The sequence below is a fragment of the Diaphorina citri genome, unplaced genomic scaffold, assembly GCF_000475195.1.
Source record: "Diaphorina citri unplaced genomic scaffold, Diaci psyllid genome assembly version 1.1 scaffold53, whole genome shotgun sequence".
In the NCBI taxonomy this organism is placed as follows: domain Eukaryota; kingdom Metazoa; phylum Arthropoda; class Insecta; order Hemiptera; family Psyllidae; genus Diaphorina; species Diaphorina citri.
In genome coordinates this window covers 346,059-369,939 of record NW_007377490.1, presented here as the reverse complement: position 1 = coordinate 369,939, position 23,881 = coordinate 346,059, and the positions used below count along the sequence as shown (strand labels likewise).

The window sequence follows — 23,881 nt, the reverse complement described above, 5'->3', positions numbered from 1 at the left end:
ATATAATAGAGTTGGCAGAATTAGTCAAGGACGCTCATAGTAATGTTGTCATTATGTGACATCCACAAGTGAAGAGGCTCTCAGATTCACCACAAACAATTTTGATATGATAGGATAGGATTTTTTATTTTATTCTTTAGAACAATTCCATCGTCTAAAACTTTAACTAAATAGCTCATGTTTGATAAAGCTAATAGCTAATTCATGATAATTGTGTTTTTCTCGTTTGTATGTGGACAGAAATCTACGAAGCTCTGGTGAACCCAGGACCAGACCTAGTCATCTGTGATGAAGGACATCGTATCAAGAATAGTCACGCCTCTACATCTCATGCTCTCAAGCAGATCAGAAGCAGGAGACGAGTGGTACTTACCGGGTATCCTCTGCAGAATAACCTCCTCGAATATTGGTAAGCTAGTTCTTCAAGTTCTTTTCTTTTCAAACCAAAACCACCCTGTAGATTTCAAAATTCAATTATTATTTTCTTCTCTAGTAGCCTCCGTGGTCGAGTGGGTATCATACTAGGCTTGCACTCCGGAGGTCCCGGGTTCGGTTCCTGGCGGGGTTGAAGTTTTTTCGGCTCTGTGCTTGGAGTTCGGGGTGCACTCTGCCTCATTCTGGGAACGGTTGATTTTCTCTTGTCCTGTCCTCCTTCTCTCTTCGATTTCAGCCTGATAAGACCTTATTTAACACTTCCAGTTCCCTTCATTTAAAGTTGATTATGATTACACACGTTTTGCGTTACCTCGTCAGTAGGTACTTAAGCGCAGAGAGAGGAAGCGGAGAGGTTGAAACGTGTCCAAGAACAACAGCAGAGGTTAAAGGAGGTAAGTTCCCTACTGTAGGCGTACGTACCTATACCACTAGTAAATTTGTAAACTAGAGGCCCTAGGAGCTTAAAGCTAAATAGGCCCCTAGAAGTGGATTGGAACACATCACATGCCTTCAGGCACTCTCCATTTGTCAAGGGTCTAGGTTTTCCATGCCCTTGGGATCAGAAGACCAAAACTAGAAAAGGCCCGAGAAACCTAAAATTAAATGGAAGGAAACTGTAACAATGGAGGTCCTTATCCACCCAAAATCGAAGAGAGAATGAGGACAAAATAAGGGAAACCCAGCCGTTCCAAGAACGACCATTATGTGTTTGGGATGAAGTTCGCCCCGGGCGGAATCGAACCTACGACCTACCGCTCAGGTATATCGCAGTGCTACCTTCCAAGCAAACAAGGATGACTCAAATTATTTTTATCTAGGTAGGCAATTAAGTAACTTTTTTAAATACGTTTCTTCAAAATCGGATCAGCCTGCCGTTCGAAACCCAAGTCCAGGAATAACATAACAAGTTTAGAATTTACAAGCGCTTTGTTGGGTTTCAGGTGCAACGTCAGATCGCTCAAAACAATAAAGCTGCCAAAATGATGGAGAAACTGGAAGGAGAAAATTCGGGAGCCTCAAAGCCCAGTCCAGTAGTGTTCAATCTATCATCAGGATCTCTCAATAAACAGGTATGTATGGGGCTTACCGGTTCAGATTATGACCCAGGAAATTCTTATGCAATTTCCTGCGATCTTGATTTTTTCCCCCTAGGAATTCTGGGTCCATTCAGCAAGTATGATAATAAAATACAGCTAATGTTATAGAGCTTTAAGTTACAGGGGTGGCCATAACGTGGCTCGCTAGACGATCTTGTGCGGCTCTAGCCATGGTTCATACATACTTCATATTTCTAAGACTGAATTCTGAAGATTGTAGACCAAAATTTTCAAGAATTCGCCTGCGGCGTGGCTCGCCCCGAATCGGCTTTATAGGATTGCTGCTTCCGAAGGTTAGTGGCCACCCCTGGTCTATTACCAAAATTGACCGATGTTCTTGAATTAAAATAACGATTAAAAATAGTTTAAATTAAAAATCAATTATCTTATTCTATTCCTCTCTTATCAGATGTTGGAACTTCTCAAATCTCAGAAGAAGGAAGGAGAGGATGAGACGGAGGATACATCCGAGACAGCGGTCTCCAAACTACCGAACCTAGAGGTGTCCTCTCTCGCCAAACCTTTGAACATCACCTCATCTGTGTCTCTGGTACCGGTCAAGAAACCGGCTGAATCTGGCCAGAAGAAAGGGAAAGGTATGCACAGATTTTATTATTATTTTAAAGGTCACTGTAGCCGTTATGGCTAAAGTCTCCCGCGTGGGTTTTATCCACCATTCGGTGCTTTCCACATACATATTTATGCATAACTGCAACTGATATAAGGGACTTACTTTACTGTATAACTGCCAAGGTCTTTAGTAACTTACCCACCATTCGGCAACAAACTACCCGCCTACTCACATTAACGTCACCCAGTTTTAGTGGGGCCAGGAAAAGCCAGCAGCACCCGATTGCCCAGATGGTCACCCATCCGGATACTAACCACGCGCAACGTTGCTTAACTTCAGTGATCCATTGGGATTGTTGGAAAGTAGTGTATTCAACGTGCTGTTGACAATGTGTTGGGATCGGACCAAATTTTCAAAATCGGGGAATGGGTGGAAATGGCGATTTTAGGATGAATTTAACCAACCTTCCTTTCAACCCTTAACTGCCCTGTTTAGCCTATACAAATTAAACGGAACTTAACAGGCTGTTAGCTTAACAGGCCTTCTGGGGGCTGAAAAAATATTGGTGAAATCCACCGTTAGAGTCCTCTGAGTTAATTTTCAATGTGTTATATTTGCAGACCCGGTAACTGTAAGTGACAGTGACGAGGATTGCATTCTCATTTCCGAACCAAGCGACAATGAAACTGAAGAGGAAGAAGATGACCCGAACAATAGTGGTATGCACACGAATGATACGTTCAATGTGGCGGATGAACAGGGCAGAGTCCTGGTCAACCTAGCTCATGATCCGAGTGAACCTGATATCTTCCTGGCACCTCAGATAGCACGCATCATCAAACCTCATCAGGTAAATGGACATCAAACCTCATCAGACATACTACGGGATGGGTATGCTACGAAGACACACATCACACGAGTCTAATGTAGGAGAAACATGTACAATTGCATACAGGAGGAACATGTACAATTGAATGATTATTACAATAATGATGGATGATTACATGAGATTTTTTTAAAGAGGTTTGATAGAGGGAACTGCTAAGGTCTTATCGTCCCAAAATCGAAGATAGAAGGAGATTCCATAAGAAATTGAAAGGAAATATATTTAAATGAAAACCTTCGTTTGTTTGCTTATCGTCCCAAAATCGAAGATAGAAGGAGATTCCATAAGAAATTGAAAGGAAATATATTTAAATGAAAACCTTCGTTTGTTTGTATATTGCAGGCAGAGAAGCTGATGAAAGACTACATACCGGGTCGAGTGGAAGAATCTAACAAGATGGTGATCTTCATGTGTATCCTAGAGCAGTCCTTGGCAGCAGGAGACAGGATGCTGGTGTTTAGTCAGTCCCTGTTTACTCTCACCCTGATAGAGCAGTTCCTACAGAAACGATTCGTTCCCGGAAGACAGGAACGATGGGCCAGGAACAGGAATTACTTTAGTAAGTTGCACTAGGAACAGGAATTACTTTAGTAAGTTGCACTAGGAAAAAATTGACAAAAATCCAAAAAAGTCAGGGAATTTTTCAAAGCCTAAAAAAAAGAATTTTCGGTCCATAAAAAAGTATGCAACCTTAAAGGGGCAACTCATATTTTCTCGAAAAAATTTCGCCTGTGGCGCTGTAATTATAGAAATGTAATAGGGGAAATTTTCAAAGCCTAAAAAATGGAAAAATATTTTTTTAAAAAAGTATGCAACCTTGAAGGGGCTACTGAAATTTTCTCGCAAAAATTTTGCCTGCGGCGCTGTAATTTTGTGTTCTATAGAACCGTATTGGGGGAGGGGGAATAAACAATACTCGTCTTGTATGTACTTGTAATAAATTTAATGGCACATTCGTTCTCTTTTGACAAAATTTTTGATGGCCAATTCGAGGGAATCAGGCTGTATGTCGTAAATTATTGATGTGAAAAAAAAGTGGATATAACTTTCGAAATTTTTTGATATTGGCTTGTTACAAGCGCATATTTTGTGAACCATCATTCCGAGAACCCTTACATGTACACCGATTGATTTCTCGTGAAAAGTTACATAGGAAAAACTCCTTGGTCATCTTAAATACTCTAATGGAAACTCTTGTAAAAAAATTGTGTTGAAATATTTGGAGATATCACAGAGAGGAGAGAGGGAGCAGAGAGAACCTTCCAGTCTGAAAGCAGAAGAGAGAATGAGCTCTGACAAAAATCTAGGTCTGAAGAAACCTCCCCTTGACCCCCTACTACCAAAAACCATGTAGGGGGTCAGGGGAAATGTAGGGGGTTGAGGGGAGGATTCTCCTACATTTTGACCATAGGTTTGAAGTTTGGAATTAATTTACTCATTTCCCCTTCATTTTCATAAGCGGAAAGTCCTCATCGATTCTTCTGTGATAAGTCACCTATTCGCGGTTTTCTCGTGGTATTCGCGGTTGGCTCGCGGTATCTGCGGTTCAACGAAAGCTAAAGCGACCCCTACATGAACCCTTAAAACCATTTTCCCAGGACCCCAGTAGGATAAACAAGGTGTTTTCTATTCTTTTTCCAGGGCTGGACGGGAGCACAATTTCCACGGACAGAGAGAAGTTGATTAACGAATTCAACGCAAATCCCAATGTAGCCATGTTCCTAGTATCAACCAGGGCCGGATCTCTCGGTATCAACTTGGTGGGGGCCAACCGTGTCATTGTGTTCGATGCCTCGTGGAACCCCTGTCATGATACACAGGCTGTATGTCGAGTGTATAGGTGAGTCCATACCTGTGCCCAACTCTGTGGCCGAGTGGTCAAGAGCACTAACTCTCAACCTGGAGGTGCTGGGTTCGAATCCCAGCCAGGGCGGAAATTTTCTAACCAGAATTTTCCGTTCTTGGATAGGCATGGACCGGAACTTGTGTGTCGGGAAAGCTTCAGACCGTCTCGTCTGAGAGACCTAGGTCGGAAGATTTTTCCGCCACATAAGTTACGACGGGTCTGTCTGAAGGTGTGAGCGTGGGTGCGCGGCATTCAAGTTCAATTATCACATACTATTTTCACTTTTCAGTAATTGGTCTAGGGTGGGGGTGAGAAAAATAACCGTAGATTAAGGGAAGTGGTTATTTTATTATTACAGTTGAAACTCCTTTAATAAAAAAAAATCATCCTCTATGTTTAGATATGGACAACAGAAGCCCTGTTTTGTGTATCGTCTAGTGATGGACTGTTGCTTGGAGAAGAAGATCTATGATCGTCAGATTAACAAGCAAGGCATGGCAGACAGAGTAGTGGATGAATGCAACCCAGATGCTCATCTCAGTATCAAAGAGGTAAGAAAATATTTTCATTATTATTTAAAAAGAGGTTTAGGGAGGTTTAAAGCAGCGCAGACTCTATAACCCGAATACGGAACGTGTTAGGGCGGAAACGGACCATATTCTGGACGTATGAGGGTGCGCGCTGTTTTATAGTCCCATAATCGAACAGGATATGAAAAATACTCTGCCGACATCGATTCCTTAACTTTAATACAATTATTATTTACTCTTTGGGGTCTAGCTAGGGGACCTTATACAGGGAGTAGACCAGCTTAACTTGGCTGGGGGACTTTAAATAGGGAAGATACCAGGCCTGAAATTTCCTTTGCTAAAGAAATAGCAAAGGTTGAGTGCGAAAAGCATCCAATCGTAATTTTTTTGAAACCAAATGCCAGCCCAAAGCAATCACCCTAGGGCTGATTGAGAGGCTGACGAAAAACGCCGACCCCTTCTGATCACGGGAAAAGACGAAGAGGAAGAAGAAGAACTAAAATCGTGTACTTTTAAAAGTAAAAATAGGCTGCAATAGTCCTACATACTGGACTCCGCACACAGGAATTGCGTCAGAAAAGACCCCCATTTCAATGTAATGTAAGTAAAAATATCACAATCGTTTATTGTTCACTTATATTTCAGGTAACCAACCTATGCTGGGATAACGAACCTGTACCAGAAGAAAAAGACTTTTCTCCACTCAAGGAAAAATACCGAGACAGTATCATACAGCTCCTTTTAGATCTACACTCGTTCAAACTATCCAAAGTAAGCCTTTTTCCTGAGATTTTCCCTCCTTAACATAATACCATTCTGTGGCATAGCTGAGAAATAAGAACTCATCTAAAAAAAAAGAAGAGAAAAAAGTAGAAGCTATTTGGCAGTTTTACTTATTTCTTGATCAGCTTAATATATTTATCTTAATTGATTATAGGTAATCATTGTACTTTGTCTTTATTAGTTCATATGATGATATTATATTGTGTATCTTTGTTGATTCGTTTACTCCATCTTGATTGATTTATTTGCTTTAATTTTCAGGAGCCATTCCAGCACGAATCTCTCCTAGTGGACAGAAAAGACAAGAAACTTTCCACGGCAGAGAAGAGATTGGCCAAACGAAGTTACGAGTTGGAAAAGCAAGCCAACACGAAACCAGTGTATTTCAAGTAAGTTAGCCTGTGTATTTTGGCCAGCCTTAGCTTGGAAGGTAGCGTGCCTGCCTTGTAAGCCGTAGGTCGTTTAGCGGGTTCGATTCCCGCCCGTGGCGAGCTCTAGATAAGGTTATTCTCTGAACGGCATTAAATATTTTCCCTATTTACTGGCATGAAGTTACTCTTTAAAGTCAAAAGGCCCCGCTTATATTTAATGTCTATTGAAATGAAAATCTATTTAATAAAAGAGGTGCTCTATTAAATTGTTCGTATAATGGAACAGCTTGTTCTAAGCTGTCAGTCTATTATTATGTTAGGCGGTCTCTTCTTGATTCTTTGTTTGTCGCGCCGCGGTTTGTTCGCGGTATCCGCGGTTTGTTCGCGGAATCCGCGGTTTGTTCGCGGAATCCGCGGTTTGTTCGCGGTTTTCGCGGTTTGTTCGCGGTGTCCGCGTTTTGTTCGCGGTATCCGCGTTTTGTGCGCAGTATCCGCGTTTTGTGCGCAGTATCCGCGGTTTGTTCGCGATATTCCCAGTTATGGGTTCGATCTCAGGCAAATGCAGATTTTTTTCAGCTCTTTTTTTACCGCAAATAATTGATGAAACCAAAATTTTCATGTGCAAATGGAGGACTTAAGCCCTTACCCTAGTGGGGTGAAAAAAGAATAGGGTGGAAAATCTTGAAAAAGTAGACTGGAAATTTGGAAAAAATGGACTGGAAAACCGAGAAAAGTCAGGGAATTTTATTTTTCCATTTTGGTAGACACCTTGTGTGTAACAGGGAGCTGTAACTGCTAAGGTTTTATCGTCCCGAAATCGAAGAGCGGAAGATAGGAGAAAGCCAGTCGTTCCGAGAACAAAGCTTGTCGGATTAGGATAAAGTTCGTCCGGGCGGAAATCGACTCTGCGACCTAGCGCTCAAGGCAGGCGCTGCCCTCCAAGCTAAGTAGGCTAGCACAATCTTAATGGAGGAGTTGCAATTGGGAAAATATTATTAATAAAAGGTCGATTCCTACGTAAAAAGTTGTGAAAAATCCAAATATGAGGTCAAAATTCCGAAAAAGTGACTTTAAAAGGTCGTAAATTCAATTTTTAATTGCCGTTCTAATGAAGAAGTTCAAAGAGTTGTGACGTCAGATTTCACGGCAAAATGCGCAGAAACGCTTGCGCACAAACAAACGAAGCGAGAGTCATGAATTATGACGTCATCGTGACGTCAAACTTCACGATTTACCGGTATTTTTTAAATCGATTTATCTCGGTATCTAGAAGTCGTAGAAGAAAAAGAAAAATTCCGTTGGTCCTCATTTTTCCTGCTCTATGACTTTGAAACATCACCCGAAAAATAAATAGAAGAAATATCATTATCAATATTATTTAGGGGTGAGCTATTCATTTCTCGTCAAACTCACAACTTTGGGTTGGGGTTGTGTTTTTTGGGTCACTACTTTTTTTTTTCTTTCTTTTTAAGTGGCAGGATTCTCCTTTAGGGGCTCTTCCACCCAACCACTACTATTAAGCTATTCGCTATAAAAACCCACTTTTTCTTTTCTCCTCAGATCTGGAATCACCCGGACGTTCTGTACAATTTCCTCAAGAAGCGGCTGGGGATTGAAGATGTCGTGGCGGATCTCGACATAGAAGAGAACCCGTCTTCAGTCCCCACGTCCATATCTGAGCCCGGCACCCCAGGCACTCCGGTGAAGAGAGGCAGAGGCAGTAGAGGAGGTACGGGGGGTCGCAACTCGAACCCGGGACCTGCCAATAAGAACGCCAAGAAGGGGTCACCGCGAAAGGTAAGGATGAGTTTTGTCTCCTTCCCTTTTTACTTTAAGTGTGGATTTCACCAATATTTTTTCAGTTCCTAGATGAAGGTAAGGATGAGTTTTGTCTCCTTCCCTTTTTACTTTAAGTGTGGATTTCACCAATATTTTTTCAGTTCCTAGATGACCTGTTAAGCTAACAAGACTGTCAGCTTAGAACAAGTTGTTCCATTATACCAACAGTTTAATAGAGCACCTCTTTATTGATATAATTTACTTAGGTGAGGTTTTGAAGTTGAAGAACAGAAAGGAATGAGGAACTACGGATTCCTAGATGACCTGTTAAGTTCCATTTGATTCGTATATGCTTTGTTTGCTTTGAGCTTTTAAGATAACAGGCTATTAGGGACTAAGTTAGGTTGGTGAAACCCACCAGAAATATTTATTAGTGATTAGCTTCGCAACGGAAGAAATCATATTTTCGGGAATCGAACCCAAAACTTTTCTTTTTCTTGACATCAAGTCTATATCACATTGTTTCCCTCTCGTTGGTTTCAGGGTACTGAAGATCCTGTAAAATCCCCTGCTGTGGCTACAGTGATGCCCAACACAGTAAACCCTCCCCCTGCACCTGGTTACAATTACAACTACCCTGGTGCCAGCAGTGATAACTACAACCAATACAACTCTAATCCTGAAGCAAATACCTTCCCCTCTCCCGCCTACTATAACAATCCAGATGCTAGCAGCTATTGGAACCAAACACCTTCGTACAGTAATACGAGTGGATATCATACAGACAATAGTTCCAACTTTACTGACATGACTGAGTCTAGTATGGGCAGTATGGCGTCATCTTATAATCAGAACATGAATACATTCACCCCATATAATAACGATTATAATACGAGCATGATGTCAGCTAATACATCTTATAACTCGGGCGGGTTTACAGTGGGTAACAGTGGCAATACGTTTGGACATGGACAGGGCGATGTGACATCCTCTTACAATAATCCAGGCTTCACCTCTACCAATAATACGTTCAATCCCAATGTAAATAATTCAATGTATAGTTCTAGCCCATTTGATACCAACCTGTCCACTCAAAGTACGAGCTCGTTCAATTCAGCGCCGTTCAATCAAACCCCCAGCTCATTTAATGAAAGCGGCAACATGTATAATTCTAATCAAATGTCTGCTAGTACTAGTTCGTTCAATACAAACCCAATGCCCCCTGTGTCCTCGTCAAGTGATTTGGACACAACAGGAGGTCTCGTAGATATGATGCTAAATGAATTTCCAACGCCCAATCCATTCGATGAAACCAGTGACGTAGGGCAGAGTACGAGCGGTGATAATCAAAGTGAAGAGAAGAAAGAAGAATCAGAGCCAGTCGCGTCGAGTAGTACAAATGATGAGACAGTCAGTGCCGGTGCGAGTGAGGAGGGGAAGGGGGAGGTCTCAAGTGAAGGCAAGGAGAAGGAGAATGCAGATTCTAGTTTGGATCCGGAGAAGACAAACTCCCAGTCCGCCACTGCTGACTCTTCAACTCCTAGCAAGACAAGTGGGAGGGAGGAACCTGGTATTCCCTATGATTGGGTAAGAACTTTGAACGAGTCATATCATAATCTTAATTCTATGCAGAAATACCCCTTATCTATTTCGTATTTATTGAAAAAATATTTATACGGTAATGCAGGAGCTGGTTGAAATTCCAGCAAAAAAGCATACTGGAGAAACATGTACAATTGCCTAGAGACTTGAAATTTGGTATGTAGATGTCAAATGTGACAAGGATGCGACACGAAACTTTTGGTTAAGGAGAAACATGTACAATTGCATACAGGAGGAACATGTACAATTGAATGATTATTACAATAATGATGGATGATTACATGAGATTAGGTACTTACCTCAGTCGTGTTGTTTTCTTTGGTTTCAGGTGTATGGTGGACTTTGTCCGACCCAACTATCTGGGTACGAAGACCGAGTTTAGTAACATGTTCGAGAGGCCGATTCAGAATGGCCAGTGTGTAGATAGCACACCCCAGGACGTTCGGCTGATGAGATACAGGGCCCATGTGTTGCATTCCTTACTTCAAGGATTTGTACAGAGGTATTTATGTAGATTTGTAGAAGCTTAACCCAGCCTTTAGGGCTGTACAGACGGGGTCGGTGTTTTTCCTCAGCCTCTCAATCAGCCCTAGGGTGATAGCTTTGGGCTAACATTTGATTTTGGCTACAAAATTTACGAGTTTAAGCCCTTCGCACTCAACCTTTGCTATTTCTTCAGCAAGGGAAATTCAGGCTGGTATTCTCCCTGTTTAAAGTCCCCCAGCCAGACTTAGCTGGTCTACTCCCTGTTTAACGTCCCAAAGACAGAAAAACGTCCCAAAGACAAGACAGACACTATTAATTATCAAACTGTGGATTATTTAACATGTATTGTAAAATTGTTATTACATTACAAATTACAAAAAAATTACAAATTACTATGCTTATTATTTTTTCCTAGACGAAGTCACATGGTGCTTCAGAAGACCCTACCGGTGAAGGAAGAGTATGTTCTACTCATCCGAATGACTCCCCTACAGAGACAACTCTATGAAACCTTCATGAACGAAGTGGTGCGAACCAAAGCTGTACCCAATCCTCTGAAAGCTTTCGCTGTATGCTGCAAGGTACGTAGATAAATGCAGTGCTTTAAGGTAGACATTTCATATAAGGAGCTCATAATTATTTATCTGGACTTTCAACACAGCAATGAGTGTCCATGATAACGTAAGTCTGATTGCTATACCTAATGTTGCAATGAACTCTCAAGAATGTGGGTATAAGCTAGAGACTTGAAATTTGGTATGTAGTTCACAAATGTGACAAGGATGCAACCCAAAACGTTTGGTTAAAATGGGTGCTGCAAGACTGTCAGCTTAGAACAAGTTGTTCCATTATACCAACAGTTTAATAGAGCACCTCTTTATTGATATAATTTACTTAGGTGAGGTTTCGAAGTTGAAGAAAAGAAAGGAATGAGGAACTACGGAATTTTCCTTTTTCTTCTACGAATATACGACTTCTAGATCCTGAGATAAATCGATATGAAAAATATCGGTAAATTTTGTACCCCTGACGTTACGACATATTCTACAGTGCACCATGACGTCACATGAGCTGTCCTAAGCAAGCTCCCTTGCAGACGACACTAGTTTAATATATAAAAGTCAGGGTAAAAGAACACTCAAATAAGCATCATTCAATAGGATAAGGAAAGTCGTGTGATGTTCACACCAGATTTTTCTTCTACGAATATACGACTTCTACATCCTGAGATAAATCGATATGAAAAATACCGGTAAATTTTGTACCCCTGACGTTACGACATATTCTACAGTGCGCCATGACGTCACATGAGCTGTCCTAAGCAAGCTCCCTTGCAGACGACACTAGTCACTAGTTTAATGTATTTGTGCGCATGTAATCTGCGGGGTTAAACTGGATGAACAAGTCTCTATTTTACTTAGTAACAATGGATACTTTGTAAGTATACTTTGTAAGCATCCATTGCTAGACATAACTTAGTAAAATAGTATTTACAAAGGATGTCTAAATTAAATAAATTCATTTAAGACTTGTCTCTGTTTCTGTTTACAGATATGTCTCTCTCTAACATGAGACAAGGGCCCCGCCCCCGTCACCTATCCATGCCATCTCGTGTTGTCAACACCAGGGCTAGTATTCTACATCGTCCTACCACCATGGGGTCTACACCTCGGCTGGGGGGGTCTACACCTCGCCTCAAGAATGTCTCCATCACCCCCTCCCGCCCTCCGCTGGCGAAGAAGATGCCCTCCCATTCTGTATCCTGCTCTACATCCCCACCCCCTGCACCTAGTGGTAACTCAACTGATAAGAGTAAACCAGACGTGTCTGATAATATGGAGAAGACAGGTGAGAAATCTCCCTTACCTTCCACAGCTACCACAACGCCTGAGTATAAACAGAATCTAGCTACTAATAAAAGTAGTAGTCAGGGAGACGTGGAGAGTACAGAGTCTACCACCAGTCAACTACCTGTACAGGAGATAACAACGTCACAGCATAGTGATAGTACCAAGGACTCGTCATTCCCCCAACCGAGTGTTGAAACGAAACAAATGTCATTCTCTCAAGCTCAACCTGGGGAGAGTCAACAAGACATGTCATTCTCTCAACCTCAACCGAGGGACAAAGAACCATCGTTTCCACAATCCAGGACAAAGGATATGTCGTTCTCTCAACCGAGGGATAGTTCCAAGGACAAATTACCATTCTCCCAAGCTGGAGCTCTTACAAAAGATAATCCATTCTCACAACCTAGGATTAGTTCAATGCTTGGAGAATCTCAGCCTGTATCCGTGCCAGCACAAGATGATCTTTCCCTTATGAACTTTGACCCTACACCCAGCTCTAGTATGGATTATAGCTATGATTATCCTCATTATACAGGAGGAGGTACGTCTGACTTTTATTCCACCTCGAGTTACCAGCAGCACACCCCTGTGTCTACCCCGGCCTCTAGCTATGTAGACACTACTGCTCCAGGCAGCTCCTATCCCTATGATATGTATAGTGGTGCTAGCAATGTGAACCCGTTCACAGCAGCCGCAGCAGGTACCTCGTCCTTCTCTCCTCTGCCGAGTTATCAGAGCAGTGCGTTCCATAGGCCTGAACCTTCCTATCAACGCGTTAGCATAATAAAATCGACACATTATCACTTTTGCGCGAGCATTTTCCTAGTCGTAATCGTGTCATTTTCCTTTTTTCTGACGAGAAATGGCCTCCATGATCACGTAATTTTACCCCCAGACTATTTTTTGTTCACTTTTGCGCGAGCATTTTCCTAGTCGTAATCGTGTCATTTTCCGTTTTTCTGACGAGAAATGGCCTCCATGATCACGTAATTTTACCCCCAGATGTTAATCTTCTGAGGAGAATGCATCACCATGCTTGGAGAGAAAACAATTTTCTTAGCTGCTCGAGCTGCCTTAGTAACCTCTCTGGGCGAGGCAACATTAACACTTGGTTGTACAACTTGAGGACTGGGTGCTTTGGTTGGCTCAGAGATCATGAGAGCTGGCTCATTGTTAATCATTTGAGGTTCTCCTGGCAAGATTCTATTGTTCTGTGAAAAGAAAAGAAAATAAAGTTAACTTGAGTGTACTCCCAAGGGCTAAGGGTGGTAAGAGTAATTGTGGGTGACGTAATTGGTTAACAAATTTATAAACAAATAAACATCATAGCTCAATAGGAAACTCAGTAATATTTTGATAGTGCTGGTGTAATTTTGTAGGTAAAAAAAAAAAATAAAATATTTATAAACAAATAAACATCATAGCTCAATAGGAAACTCAGTAATATTTTGATAGTGCTGGTGTAATTTTGTAGGTAAAAAAAAAAAAAATAAAAAAACTCTCACCTGACTGTCACTGCAACTTTCCATGTCAACACTGCATGAGGTTTCAATTTCCAAGCTGAGCTGTGATATGACTGGGGACGGATCTTCTCGAGATTGATTCATGTCAAAGCTGTCATAACTTTCATCCAGTACACTCTTGAATGAAGCATTCTGGCTACTAGTAGAGCTACATGATGAGTCATTGATCTGAAGACAGGAAGAGAAACAAATTATAGTTGAGTAAGTATAGCAATTAGTCCTATTTTACACCCATAGATATTACAATGGAGGAGTTGCAATTGGGAAAATATTATTAATAAAAGTCAATTCCTACGTACAAAGTTGTGAAAAATCCAAATCTGAGGTCAAAACTCGAAAAAGTAACTTTAAAAGGTCGAAAATTTAATTTTTAATTGCTGTTCTAATAAAGTTTGAAGAGTTGTGACATCAGATTTCACATCAAAATGCACAGAAACGCTTGCACACAAACAAACAAAGCGGGAGTCATGAATTATGACGTCATTGCCTATGGGAGTGTATGTAGTGACATCAAAGTTTACGATTTACCGGTATTTTTTAAATCAATTTATCTCGGTATCTAGAAGTCGTAGAAGAAAAAGAAAAATTGTTGGTCCTCATTTTTCCTGCCCTATGACTTTGAAACATCACCCAAGTAAGCACAACTGATCTATTCATTCTAATACAAGCTCTAAAGAAAAGATTGACACAGCATTCAACACAAAAATAAATGAAGTGGGGGGAAAATCGGGACATAAGATGTCAGTACCTCTAGAGGAAGGAGTGGTATTAAAAATTAAAATGAGACTTAAAATCAGGTCAAAAAGCTCCTGTTGCCCTAATGAGGTGGTAGACACTCCGAAATACCCCACTAGTGAGTAGTAGGTACATCATGGCCCAGACAGTTACTTTTATTCAGAAATCAAGTAGGATTGAGATCCTTATAGGTCTCTCTTCTGAGAGTCTGCATTTTATATACAGCTACTCACCATAATAGGTGTTCTGTCAAAGTCAATAGTAGGGGATCGGGGGTCAAATTCTTTTGGTAGGAATCTCATATTTACAGGTGTGTTGTCCATTTTCTGAAACACAAGACAGTTTAGATAGATAAGATTTACATAGGTACATGTAAGTTTCAATTTTCTGAGTACAAGAATAAGATTTACATAGGTACATGTAGGTTTCAATTTTCCGAGTACCTACAAGAAAACATGACTACAAAAGACAGGTGCGAGTGTGGTCTCAAAACAGTTCATGTTCATAGCCTTCAGAATGTCAAACAAGACAAGGCTCTTTTTTCTTTGGCTTTGAAGCCTCACATTTTATGTTGAGACTTTAACCCCAAAATAGCCAGGAGTAATTTTAGTGTCCGAAAGAAAAGACTTTGCCGTCTATCGGGGTAAAAGCCCTAGGAGTGCCTGGGACCAAGAGTGTCCAATATATTCAGAGGTACCACACTTACCCACTAATTTTGACAAGTATTGAGAGCGAATTGGGTTCCTGTTTATTGATTGGAAATTTCGATTGTTGAATTGAGAAACACAGAATAATCTGCAACGTATTTTGGTTTCACGTTTCACTTCTTCTTTTCTTTTTGAACTTTTTTGAGTTTTTTTCAAATTTTTTCTTCTGATTTTAGATTTTATAATTTTTTCCGTTACAAAGAAACTGTGTTGCCAAATGAAGACAGATGTGCGGGGGAAAGGAAAACCGCACAGGAAATTTTACCGTACGAAATCAAGCGGTAGCACCGATTTTTCGGTGTTGCCAGTTGCCACTTTCCTTGGCCCGATCTTGGAGGTCTTGGTAAATTAAGCGCATAATAGTGGCAAATAAAAATTGAATTTTCGACCTTTCAAATATACTTTTTCTCAAGTTTTGACTTCAGATTTGGATTTTTCAGAACTTTTTACGTAGGAATCGAGCTTTTATTCATTTATTCATAATTTTTATTCAAAAACAGTTCTGTTCTAAAATTCCATCAGATAAAAGTTTCGGGTCACCCTGTATAAATCCGATTTCAGGAGTTGCAAACACCAACCGATTTTATGCAACATGGCAACATCGTATTCTTGCAAATGGAAATGGCAGATTCCAAAGCAAAACAAACGGTGAGCAGTGAAATTAATTTTTATTTTTTTTAATGAAAATAAAAAATAAGAAATAATTAATTTGATTTAAATGAAGGTAATAATTATTCATAAATAAACCTAAGTAGTATAATCAGACAATCAAAGAAATTCACTTGAATAGATTAATAGATATTTTTTAAAAAAGTTCAACTCGAGTTTTTTTGTTTTCAAGGTCTTTGTACCTACCTACCTATAATATTTAAAAAAGCTGTTGACTTGTTGAAGATGAACTTCCTGTGGGATTTCAAATTCATGTTCTTCGTTTAATTCTAATCGACCTCTTATAATACTTGATAATCTGATTTAACCATGAGACCAAGTATTCCAGTAATTTGAAGGTAAGAGTTGTAGGTATGCTTTATTTGTACAACCATGATGAGAGGGAGTGTGTGGGATAGCCATATTTTTCTGGAACATTGCCTGGCATTTACATTTCCCCATTCCTCACCATTACAATGAAAATTCGAAAAGGAAAATCTGGTATTATTTTTAAGTATTTACCCACACTCCCTTTTTGTACCTAAGATCCTTGTGTGAGCCCACACCCAAATTGCCCAACCATAAATTCAATTTTTTGTCAGCTCCGATGGTGTAGTAGTCCCTGAGCACACCTTGCATGTGTAAATGTAATGTAAATGCAGTTTGTGATATTATATCACAACATTGGTGCTCACTGCAGCATTGTAGGATTTTTCCCAATATCTCAAAAATCTTAACATCCCATGTTTACCTACCATGCTGGCACTGGTCACTATGTGCATTTACATGTCATAGCTACTCATTTTCCTCACAAGGCTGAGTGGGCCCTGCAACATCCAGTCACGGAGTCAATCATTTGCTTGATACAAATTTCTTGACCCTGCCGGGAATCAAATCTGGGTCTCCCGTGTGCCAGGCAAGTGTAGTGACCACTATGCCATGGGGGCTGACACACCTTGCATGTGAGAGATGATCCAGGTTTCCCCCAGCAAGGTCAAAAAATTTGTATCATGCAAATGATTGATTCCAACACTGGCTATTGTGGGGCCCACTCAGCCTTATGAGGAAAATGAGTAGCTATATTATTTAAATGCATAAATGCAGTTTGTGATATTATATCACAACATTGGTGCTCACTGCAGCATTGTAGGATTTTTCCCAATATCTCAAAAATCTTAACATCACATGTTTACCTACCATGCTGGCACTGGTCACTGTGCATTTACATGTCATAGCTACTCATTTTCCTCACAAGGCTGAGTGGGCCCTGCAACATCCAGTCATGGAGTCAATCATTTGCTTGATACAAATTTCTTGACCCTGCCGGGAATCAAATCTGGGTCTCCCGTGTGCCAGGCGAGTGTAGTGACCACTATGCCATGGGGCTGACACACCTTGCATGTGAGAGATGATCCAGGTTTCCCCCAGCAAGGTCAAAAAATTTGTATCATGCAAATGATTGATTCCAACACTGGCTATTGTGGGGCCCACTCAGCCTTATGAGGAAAATGAGTAGCTATATTATTTAAATGCACATAGCAACCAGTGTCAGCATGGTAGCATTGGGATCTGAATTATTGAGGTATTTGGAAAATCCTACATTTTTTTTTTTTTTTTTAACTTGTGTTAGAATAAAATAAAACTTAGCACTATTAAAAATAATAAAAAAAAAAGGTATACAGATAAGAAGCACTAGTTTCTGGGAATTTTCAACTTTTCAGGATACCAATTTTTCTGATTTTTAAGTAGTGTTTAAATTTGGAATAACTTTGGATAAGTACTTACTGTGAGAAAAATTGTGATTCTTGGTTCAGAAAATGGTCAATTTCCATTAAAATTCAAAGTGAGGAATGTTTTCTGTTTCAGTTGCAGCATGAGTTCTCCAGGAGGCACTACAGCTATTCAGTCTGAACCTATGGAAGTGGACTGCTCCATCATGCAACCTAGTGAAGAAACTGAAGAAAAAGACACTGAGCCAGGTATGCCCTGCCAGATATGTGTGTGTTCTAATGTAGATCAAACTGAAACATTTAAGAAAGCTCTAGCAAGCTTTAATGTCCCTGTTGTTCTTGTTGAGGACCCAGATTATTTTGTTCATGCTAAATTTGATGGCCCTATTATTATAGTTACCTCTGAATTTACAAATAACTTTCTTCGTTTTCATAAACCTCCTCAAAGTAGAATATTAGGCCCCACAGCACTTATAGAAATGTCCATTAAAGTAGAAAATCTAAGTATTCCTCTTAGGACAAGGATAAGGCCTTTATTTTGCCACAGCATGCAAAATATTGTCATCTGCATTACTGGATTTCGCAACAAACAGGAAACAATGAAATTGATTGACATAACCAAACACATGGGAGGTAAATTACGCAAAGAAATGAACTATCAAGTGACCCACTTAATAGCAAACTGTGTGTCTGGAGAAAAGTACAAGTATGCTATGGGTTTCCGTGTGCCAGTTCTGACAAAAGAATTTGTACTGAGTGCATGGGAAAAACGATATGACGTGAATTTTAAAGCTGATGAACCATCCTTCATGAACCAATACAAGTTAAAGCTCTTCCAAGGTGCCAAGGTAAATTTCTTTGGATTCAGTGAAGAAGATGAAGAGCAGCTACAAGAACTATTGCTGTCAAATGGAGGAAAGCCAAGTCTTAGTTCTGATGAACCACTGACAACTCATGTGGTAGTAGATGACAGCAAGGTTACTTGTATGCCTAATGTTCCTTGCACCAGTACCTATGTGGTGAAGGCCAGGTGGTTTTGGATGTCAATACAGAACTCAGAATGTGCTGATGAAAGCAAATATTTGTTTGGAAAAAATTTCCGAACGCCAGATCGTGCAGCAAAGAGAAAGAGACTCATGGAAGTTGTAGAAGAGCCACACTCAAGTCCAAGAAAGTCAAGGAAGAAGAGAACCTCAGACATAGATGGTACCCCTCGTTATTCATGTGGTTCCTTGCTTGACTATACAACATCCCCAGACAATTTCCTAGCAACTGATGAATCCGACGTGATGATCAAAGGAAACTCACCTCGACACCAAGTGTTTAAGGAACTCTGTCAAACAGAATCAAACTATGTCAATGTTCTACGTGTTCTCATTGAACACTTCAAGAATCCTCTTGAAGAAAAGCTCAATACCAATGAGTGCATTCTAAATCAAGCCGAAATGAAAATCATTTTTGGTGATCTTTGTCCCATATTTGACACTCACAAGGACCTTCTGAAAGATTTGAAATATTTGGAACAAAACTATTCAGATTCAGTTAGTATTGGAGAAGTGTTTGTTAAACACTGTACAGCGTTTAAAAAGGTTTATCCTCCTTTCATAAACTTCTTTCAAGATTCGAATTCTCTTTTGAAAGAAAAAGAGAAGAACTCTCGTTTTCTTGCGTTTCTAAAGTTGTGCTACATGAATTTGCGGGACTTGGGTCTACCAGAGATTGATAAACAAACGCTACCAGATTTACTAATTAGACCTGTACAGCGACTGGGATCTATTAGTTTGTTACTCAATGACATTCTTAAGAATACAAGTAAATCTAGTACAGACCATCAAAAACTTTCAGAAGCATTAGATGGCATCCGTACAGTGATGACATTCCTCAATGAAAATAAGCAACGCCAAGATAATCAAAGAAGTTTGTTTGACATTTATCAAGACATTGAGAACTGTCCCCCACAGCTTATCAACTCTCATCGTAGTTTTGTTTTGAAATGTGACGTGATTGAGTTAAGTAACATGTTGAGTCATCGTGGAGACTGTATCACACTTTTCTTATTTACTGATGTTGTTGAGGTTTGTAAGAAACGTAGCAAGTATGTAAACGTACTGAAGAGCCCCAATACAAGTAAAATGAGTCTATCCACTTATAAGACCCAAGCAAAACACCCCATTGATAAAACTTACAAACATATCAAGCTGCTTTCCATGACTAGTATTAAGAAAGTGTATAATGTGGAGGATGAAGCTCATGACAATGACAGACAGATTTTTGCTCTCCGGTGTCGTGGTAGCGATGAAGTCATAGAGACCACCTACTCTTTCAATATCATTGATGACACCTTGGACAAGATGAGTTTCCTTCGTGAACTCTGTAGACAAGCGAGTGCTGTTTACTGTATCAATTTCGATAAATTCCTTGAAGATATTAGTTTAGCTAATGCGAGCAGCTTTAATATTGAAACTCATGAGAGTTCTAACAGTACTCTAGGGAGAGCCATCAAGTTTGCCAGTAAGCAAGTTGGGAGAACTTTGAGTCTAAACCGGACTCCTAGTACTTTACGCAAAGTTATGTCTAGTATGAAAGTTCGGGTAGCAGACACCTGAATTCTTGGAAGACTTTGTAATTTGCCTTCACTGTTTAATGTTAACTACCTTCTGTTTAATGTTGAAGCCTATTTATTTTCTTTTTTTTTTCGGAAGACATTAATTTCAGAGTTTTGTCCTCATTTTATTGTAACTTACGTTTTCACTTCTTATCTTGCTTTGGTACATTTGACGAGAGCCAAAACTACAAAAAGCTAGAAAAGATGTCCGCAACTCAGGAAACATTATATTTGTAGTTTTCTTAGTTTGTCTACTAACTTTTATTTTTGCGGAATCGGACTTTTTTAATCACACATATTTTTGTACAATTTTACTCTTTTACAGTAGTAATAGTAATAAAACTTTGGAATTGATTTCTTCCGAGCAATTTTCCTGTAAATAATTGTGTCTATTCCTCTACTAAAGTTTTCCTAAAAGAGTATTTTGGAGCGAGATTTTTTATTTGCTAAACCCCATAGTATTGTAAAAGAAGTACCTTGTTAAAATTTGCATTATTAACCACTTCTTAAAATGTATTATTTTTGTATGAAAAAGTCTTTTGCGGATATCTTAGCGTCAATTTGCTAGTGAAATCAGTGTGATTTTGCCTGGGTCATCTTGGCATAGACAATGAACTAAATCGATTCGAATCCGACGCTAAAAAATTAAACCTACTTAGAATCTTGATGTGTAAAAAGAAAATTTTCATGCATATAATTATTGTCAGGGCCGGATTACCCATAAGGCAGAATGGCAGACTGCCACGGGCCCCGCGCTTTTGGGGGCCCCGCGCTTTGAGGACTTACACTAGATATATTATGGGTTTTTTCTATAAAAAAAAAAAAAAAAAATCGAAATCCGTAGGTAATGATTGATACAAATGAATGATTGATACAAATGATTGATACAAATGATACAGATTGATACAGAAGTGTTTTCTAGTAGGGAGGGGGGTAGGTCCTGGGGGCCCCGCGCCTTTGAAACTGCCCCGGGCCCCGCGGGGGGCTAATCCGGCCCTGATTATTGTAAATACATAGAATTTCCCATCACACACAGGTACATAATTATATACCTACCTATACCTATTCGTACTTTGAGAACGAAAACTAGAATTCTATATCATGCAAGAAGTTTCTTCAAAAACTAGCTGTTGAATATTCGGGGTTTACATGAATTCGTGACTAATTGAAATCCAGAGAAATGGCAGGGGGTCTATAACCTCAAACAGTCTGTGCAGCAACAATAATTTTATTTTCTGCCCCTACGGCTGAATCTGAATACCTCGCAACATCGAGCAGACATAAGGTCTTATACCAGCCACTCACGATCAGATAGTCTGACAGATCCAGGTCCTTCGGAGCGTGTGTGGCGGAAAAAGCTTCAGATCGCGGTTTCTCAAATGGTCTGACAGACCTAAGTCTCGAGCCTTTTCAGCCACACCGACTGTCTGATAGACCTAGGTCCCGTCAGACAATCTGAGCGTGACTGGCTGGTATTAGCAATGTGATATCTATTGCTGCTTTAACAAGGCACTTCAGATGGAAATTTTACAATAGTAAAAGTGTCTTTTTTTTCGTTTTCTGCCATCAAGTTCGAGTAATTATGTACTAACACACACCTTACATGCTCAATTTACATAGCAAAAAATTATGTAGCCAAAATGATGTGCGCAAAAGGCATCCTATTAGATTTATGTAGGTATTATAAAGTATAGATAAGTATTATTACGTAAGAGTATCTTTCTTTTATAAGCAAACGATCAAATTTTTTTACTCATAGGCATATTATAGGATTACTTGACTTATACTCTTCAATTCCGAGGAGGACGTTGCGTGGCACCTCATTAGGATTACACTATCTTATACGAGATACGAGTAATTTCATATTCTTTCGCCTCCCGCTAAGTTTGTGTCGTGCCTCTGCCTGGCTTTGGTCCAATATTGTATCAAGCAGTGTGGTTGAGTCATAGATAAAGTAAAATGAATATTGATGCTATATTGAATATTGTAAAAAAAAAAAAAAAAAATATTGATGCTGATAATACTCAAATATCAGGAATTGCCACGTTCTGCATAGATGATGATGAAAATAGAAATTACTTGTCTCCTCTGTCAGGCTGAAGTACTTTGTAGGAGAAGTATAAAATTACCCACTTGCACAATATTACAGTCATGTAATCTAAGGGAGTATCTCGTGATATCAAGAATCTTACAGCGGTAATCTAATCGAAAAACCGTGAAGTATCTGCATTCAACAGGTCGAGAGACAATGCTCATTGACTACTTCTTGGTGAGATAGCATGTGGGATATCAGAGAGTCAAAGAGAAGAAGCTAACAGCACTTCAAGTCCCTGTCACTTTATGGGTAATAGAAAGTAAAAAAAGAAAACACTTTCTATTACCAATATGTGTAGGGAACCTATAGGTAGAATGAGAAAGTATTAGAACTGGTCCAACTTTTCAAAATCCGGAAATGGGTGGAAATACTCGTTTTAGGACCCCCCTGAGTCCAAAAAGTGATTTTTCATCATGGAAATGTTTTACATCGGGCGACACAATCCAAGTGTCATTTTTCACTTCCGGGGCAAACTTGAAAGGACGGTATCAACCCGAGTCTAATGTTTACATTGAGACAGTCACTGTTTATCAATGTTATCACAATTAGGAAGTGTAATGTGTAAACAAAAAGATGACCTTCATTTTGATAAGTATAAATTAAAACTATATTGTTTTTAATACAAAGCATAGATACATAGTTGTATTCAATTATGTGACTTTTAATTCAGTCATCAACAAATTTCTGTTTGGACTAATTTGGACTGGCATCGGTTGTGGTAGGGGGCCATTGTCCTAACTATTCCAAAGAGAAATTTCGCATGATGATTTAATTAAAAGTCACATAATAATCGAATACAAGACATCTTCCATATTCAGACAGTACCTACTTGTGGTAGTTGAAATTCAACTTTGAGTACTCCCACCCTTCCATAACAAACTTCTCAACTGCTAGGAATTTTTCGAACCGCGACCGGGAATCGAACCCGCGTTTTAGCGCTTACAAGGCAGGCGAACTACCTTTCTGGGCTGGCTTGGGATAGGTTTGAATTACGAGAAAAATCCGAACACCATCAAAAATGAATGTCAAAGAGTGAATAGTGGACTAATGAAAATATCAAAATACCATTACTATAATACCAAATACCATTCACTGTTGAAAATTTGTAATGAATGGGATTGCCGAGAGTAGGGCGTGAAAGAACGACGTCATACTTATCAAATAGCTATGTTTGTTTTAGGTTTTATTTACTCTTAATTTACACTAGGTAAAGTACAGGGTGGACGCACTCTTATTAATAAACAATATGAAAAGCGTAGCCTGTGGCGTGCGAATGTAGAAGAATGAAGCACACGTTTTGGATAGAAGGATTCGGCCTTATACCAAATGGTATAAGGCAATTTCCGTACCTAGGTAAGTCCATGTTATTATTACAGGATTTACAGTCTTGCTGTTTTGGTGTAAGTCATAGATTCACCTGTAGGTACGACTAATATTCAAATAGTAGAGGATTTCATGAGATCAGTGGTTCTCAAACTTTTTTGCATGGCGCCCCCTTTGGGCATATTCTCATTTTTTCACGCCCCCCCCCCCCACCTTACCCAAACCCCCGGTATATTATTTTTACCTTGGGGTTTTTTGGGATAACAAAACGAACCAACC

The 23,881-nt window shown here is 39.7% G+C and overlaps 2 protein-coding genes across 4 annotated transcripts in view; both read left to right on the top strand.

Moving 5' to 3' along the window:
• The window catches only part of LOC103516885 (helicase ARIP4), a 36,925-nt gene that overhangs the window by 10,273 nt on the left and 2,771 nt on the right, over positions 1–23,881 (top strand). The window contains exons 13-22 of the mRNA XM_026828822.1: positions 241–409; positions 1,304–1,322; positions 1,377–1,505; positions 1,942–2,128; positions 2,724–2,953; positions 3,332–3,548; positions 4,631–4,829; positions 5,236–5,386; positions 6,011–6,136; positions 6,410–6,537. Of these exons, the coding sequence (XP_026684623.1) occupies positions 241–409; positions 1,304–1,322; positions 1,377–1,505; positions 1,942–2,128; positions 2,724–2,953; positions 3,332–3,548; positions 4,631–4,829; positions 5,236–5,386; positions 6,011–6,136; positions 6,410–6,537 (1,555 nt within the window). The remainder of the gene's footprint in view (positions 1–240; positions 410–1,303; positions 1,323–1,376; positions 1,506–1,941; positions 2,129–2,723; positions 2,954–3,331; positions 3,549–4,630; positions 4,830–5,235; positions 5,387–6,010; positions 6,137–6,409; positions 6,538–23,881) is intronic.
• LOC103516681 (protein ECT2-like) lies at positions 15,765–20,799 on the top strand. 3 transcript variants are annotated; one of them, XM_026829025.1, is made up of 3 exons: positions 15,908–15,925; positions 16,043–16,208; positions 17,716–20,799. In XM_026829025.1, exon 3 carries the CDS (start codon positions 17,723–17,725, stop codon positions 20,183–20,185), a length of 2,463 nt encoding a protein of 820 aa, XP_026684826.1. In that variant the 5' UTR covers positions 15,908–15,925; positions 16,043–16,208; positions 17,716–17,722; the 3' UTR covers positions 20,186–20,799. The 3 variants fall into 3 exon arrangements, with proteins under 3 accessions (XP_008479893.2, XP_008479888.1, XP_026684826.1); XM_008481671.3 differs by lacking the exons at positions 15,908–15,925; positions 16,043–16,208 and adding an exon at positions 15,765–15,849; XM_008481666.3 differs by having other exon boundaries at positions 15,857–16,208.

What these genes read in the sequence shown, in the direction of transcription:
- LOC103516681 (XM_008481671.3), top strand. Translation starts at nt 15,794, where the DNA reads ATGGCAACATCGTATTCTTGCAAATGGAAATGGCAGATTCCAAAGCAA. An exon ending in ATTCCAAAGCAAAACAAACG is followed by an intron (nt 15,850 to 17,715) that starts GTGAGCAGTGAA and finishes TTTCTGTTTCAG; the next exon opens with TTGCAGCATGAGTTCTCCAG.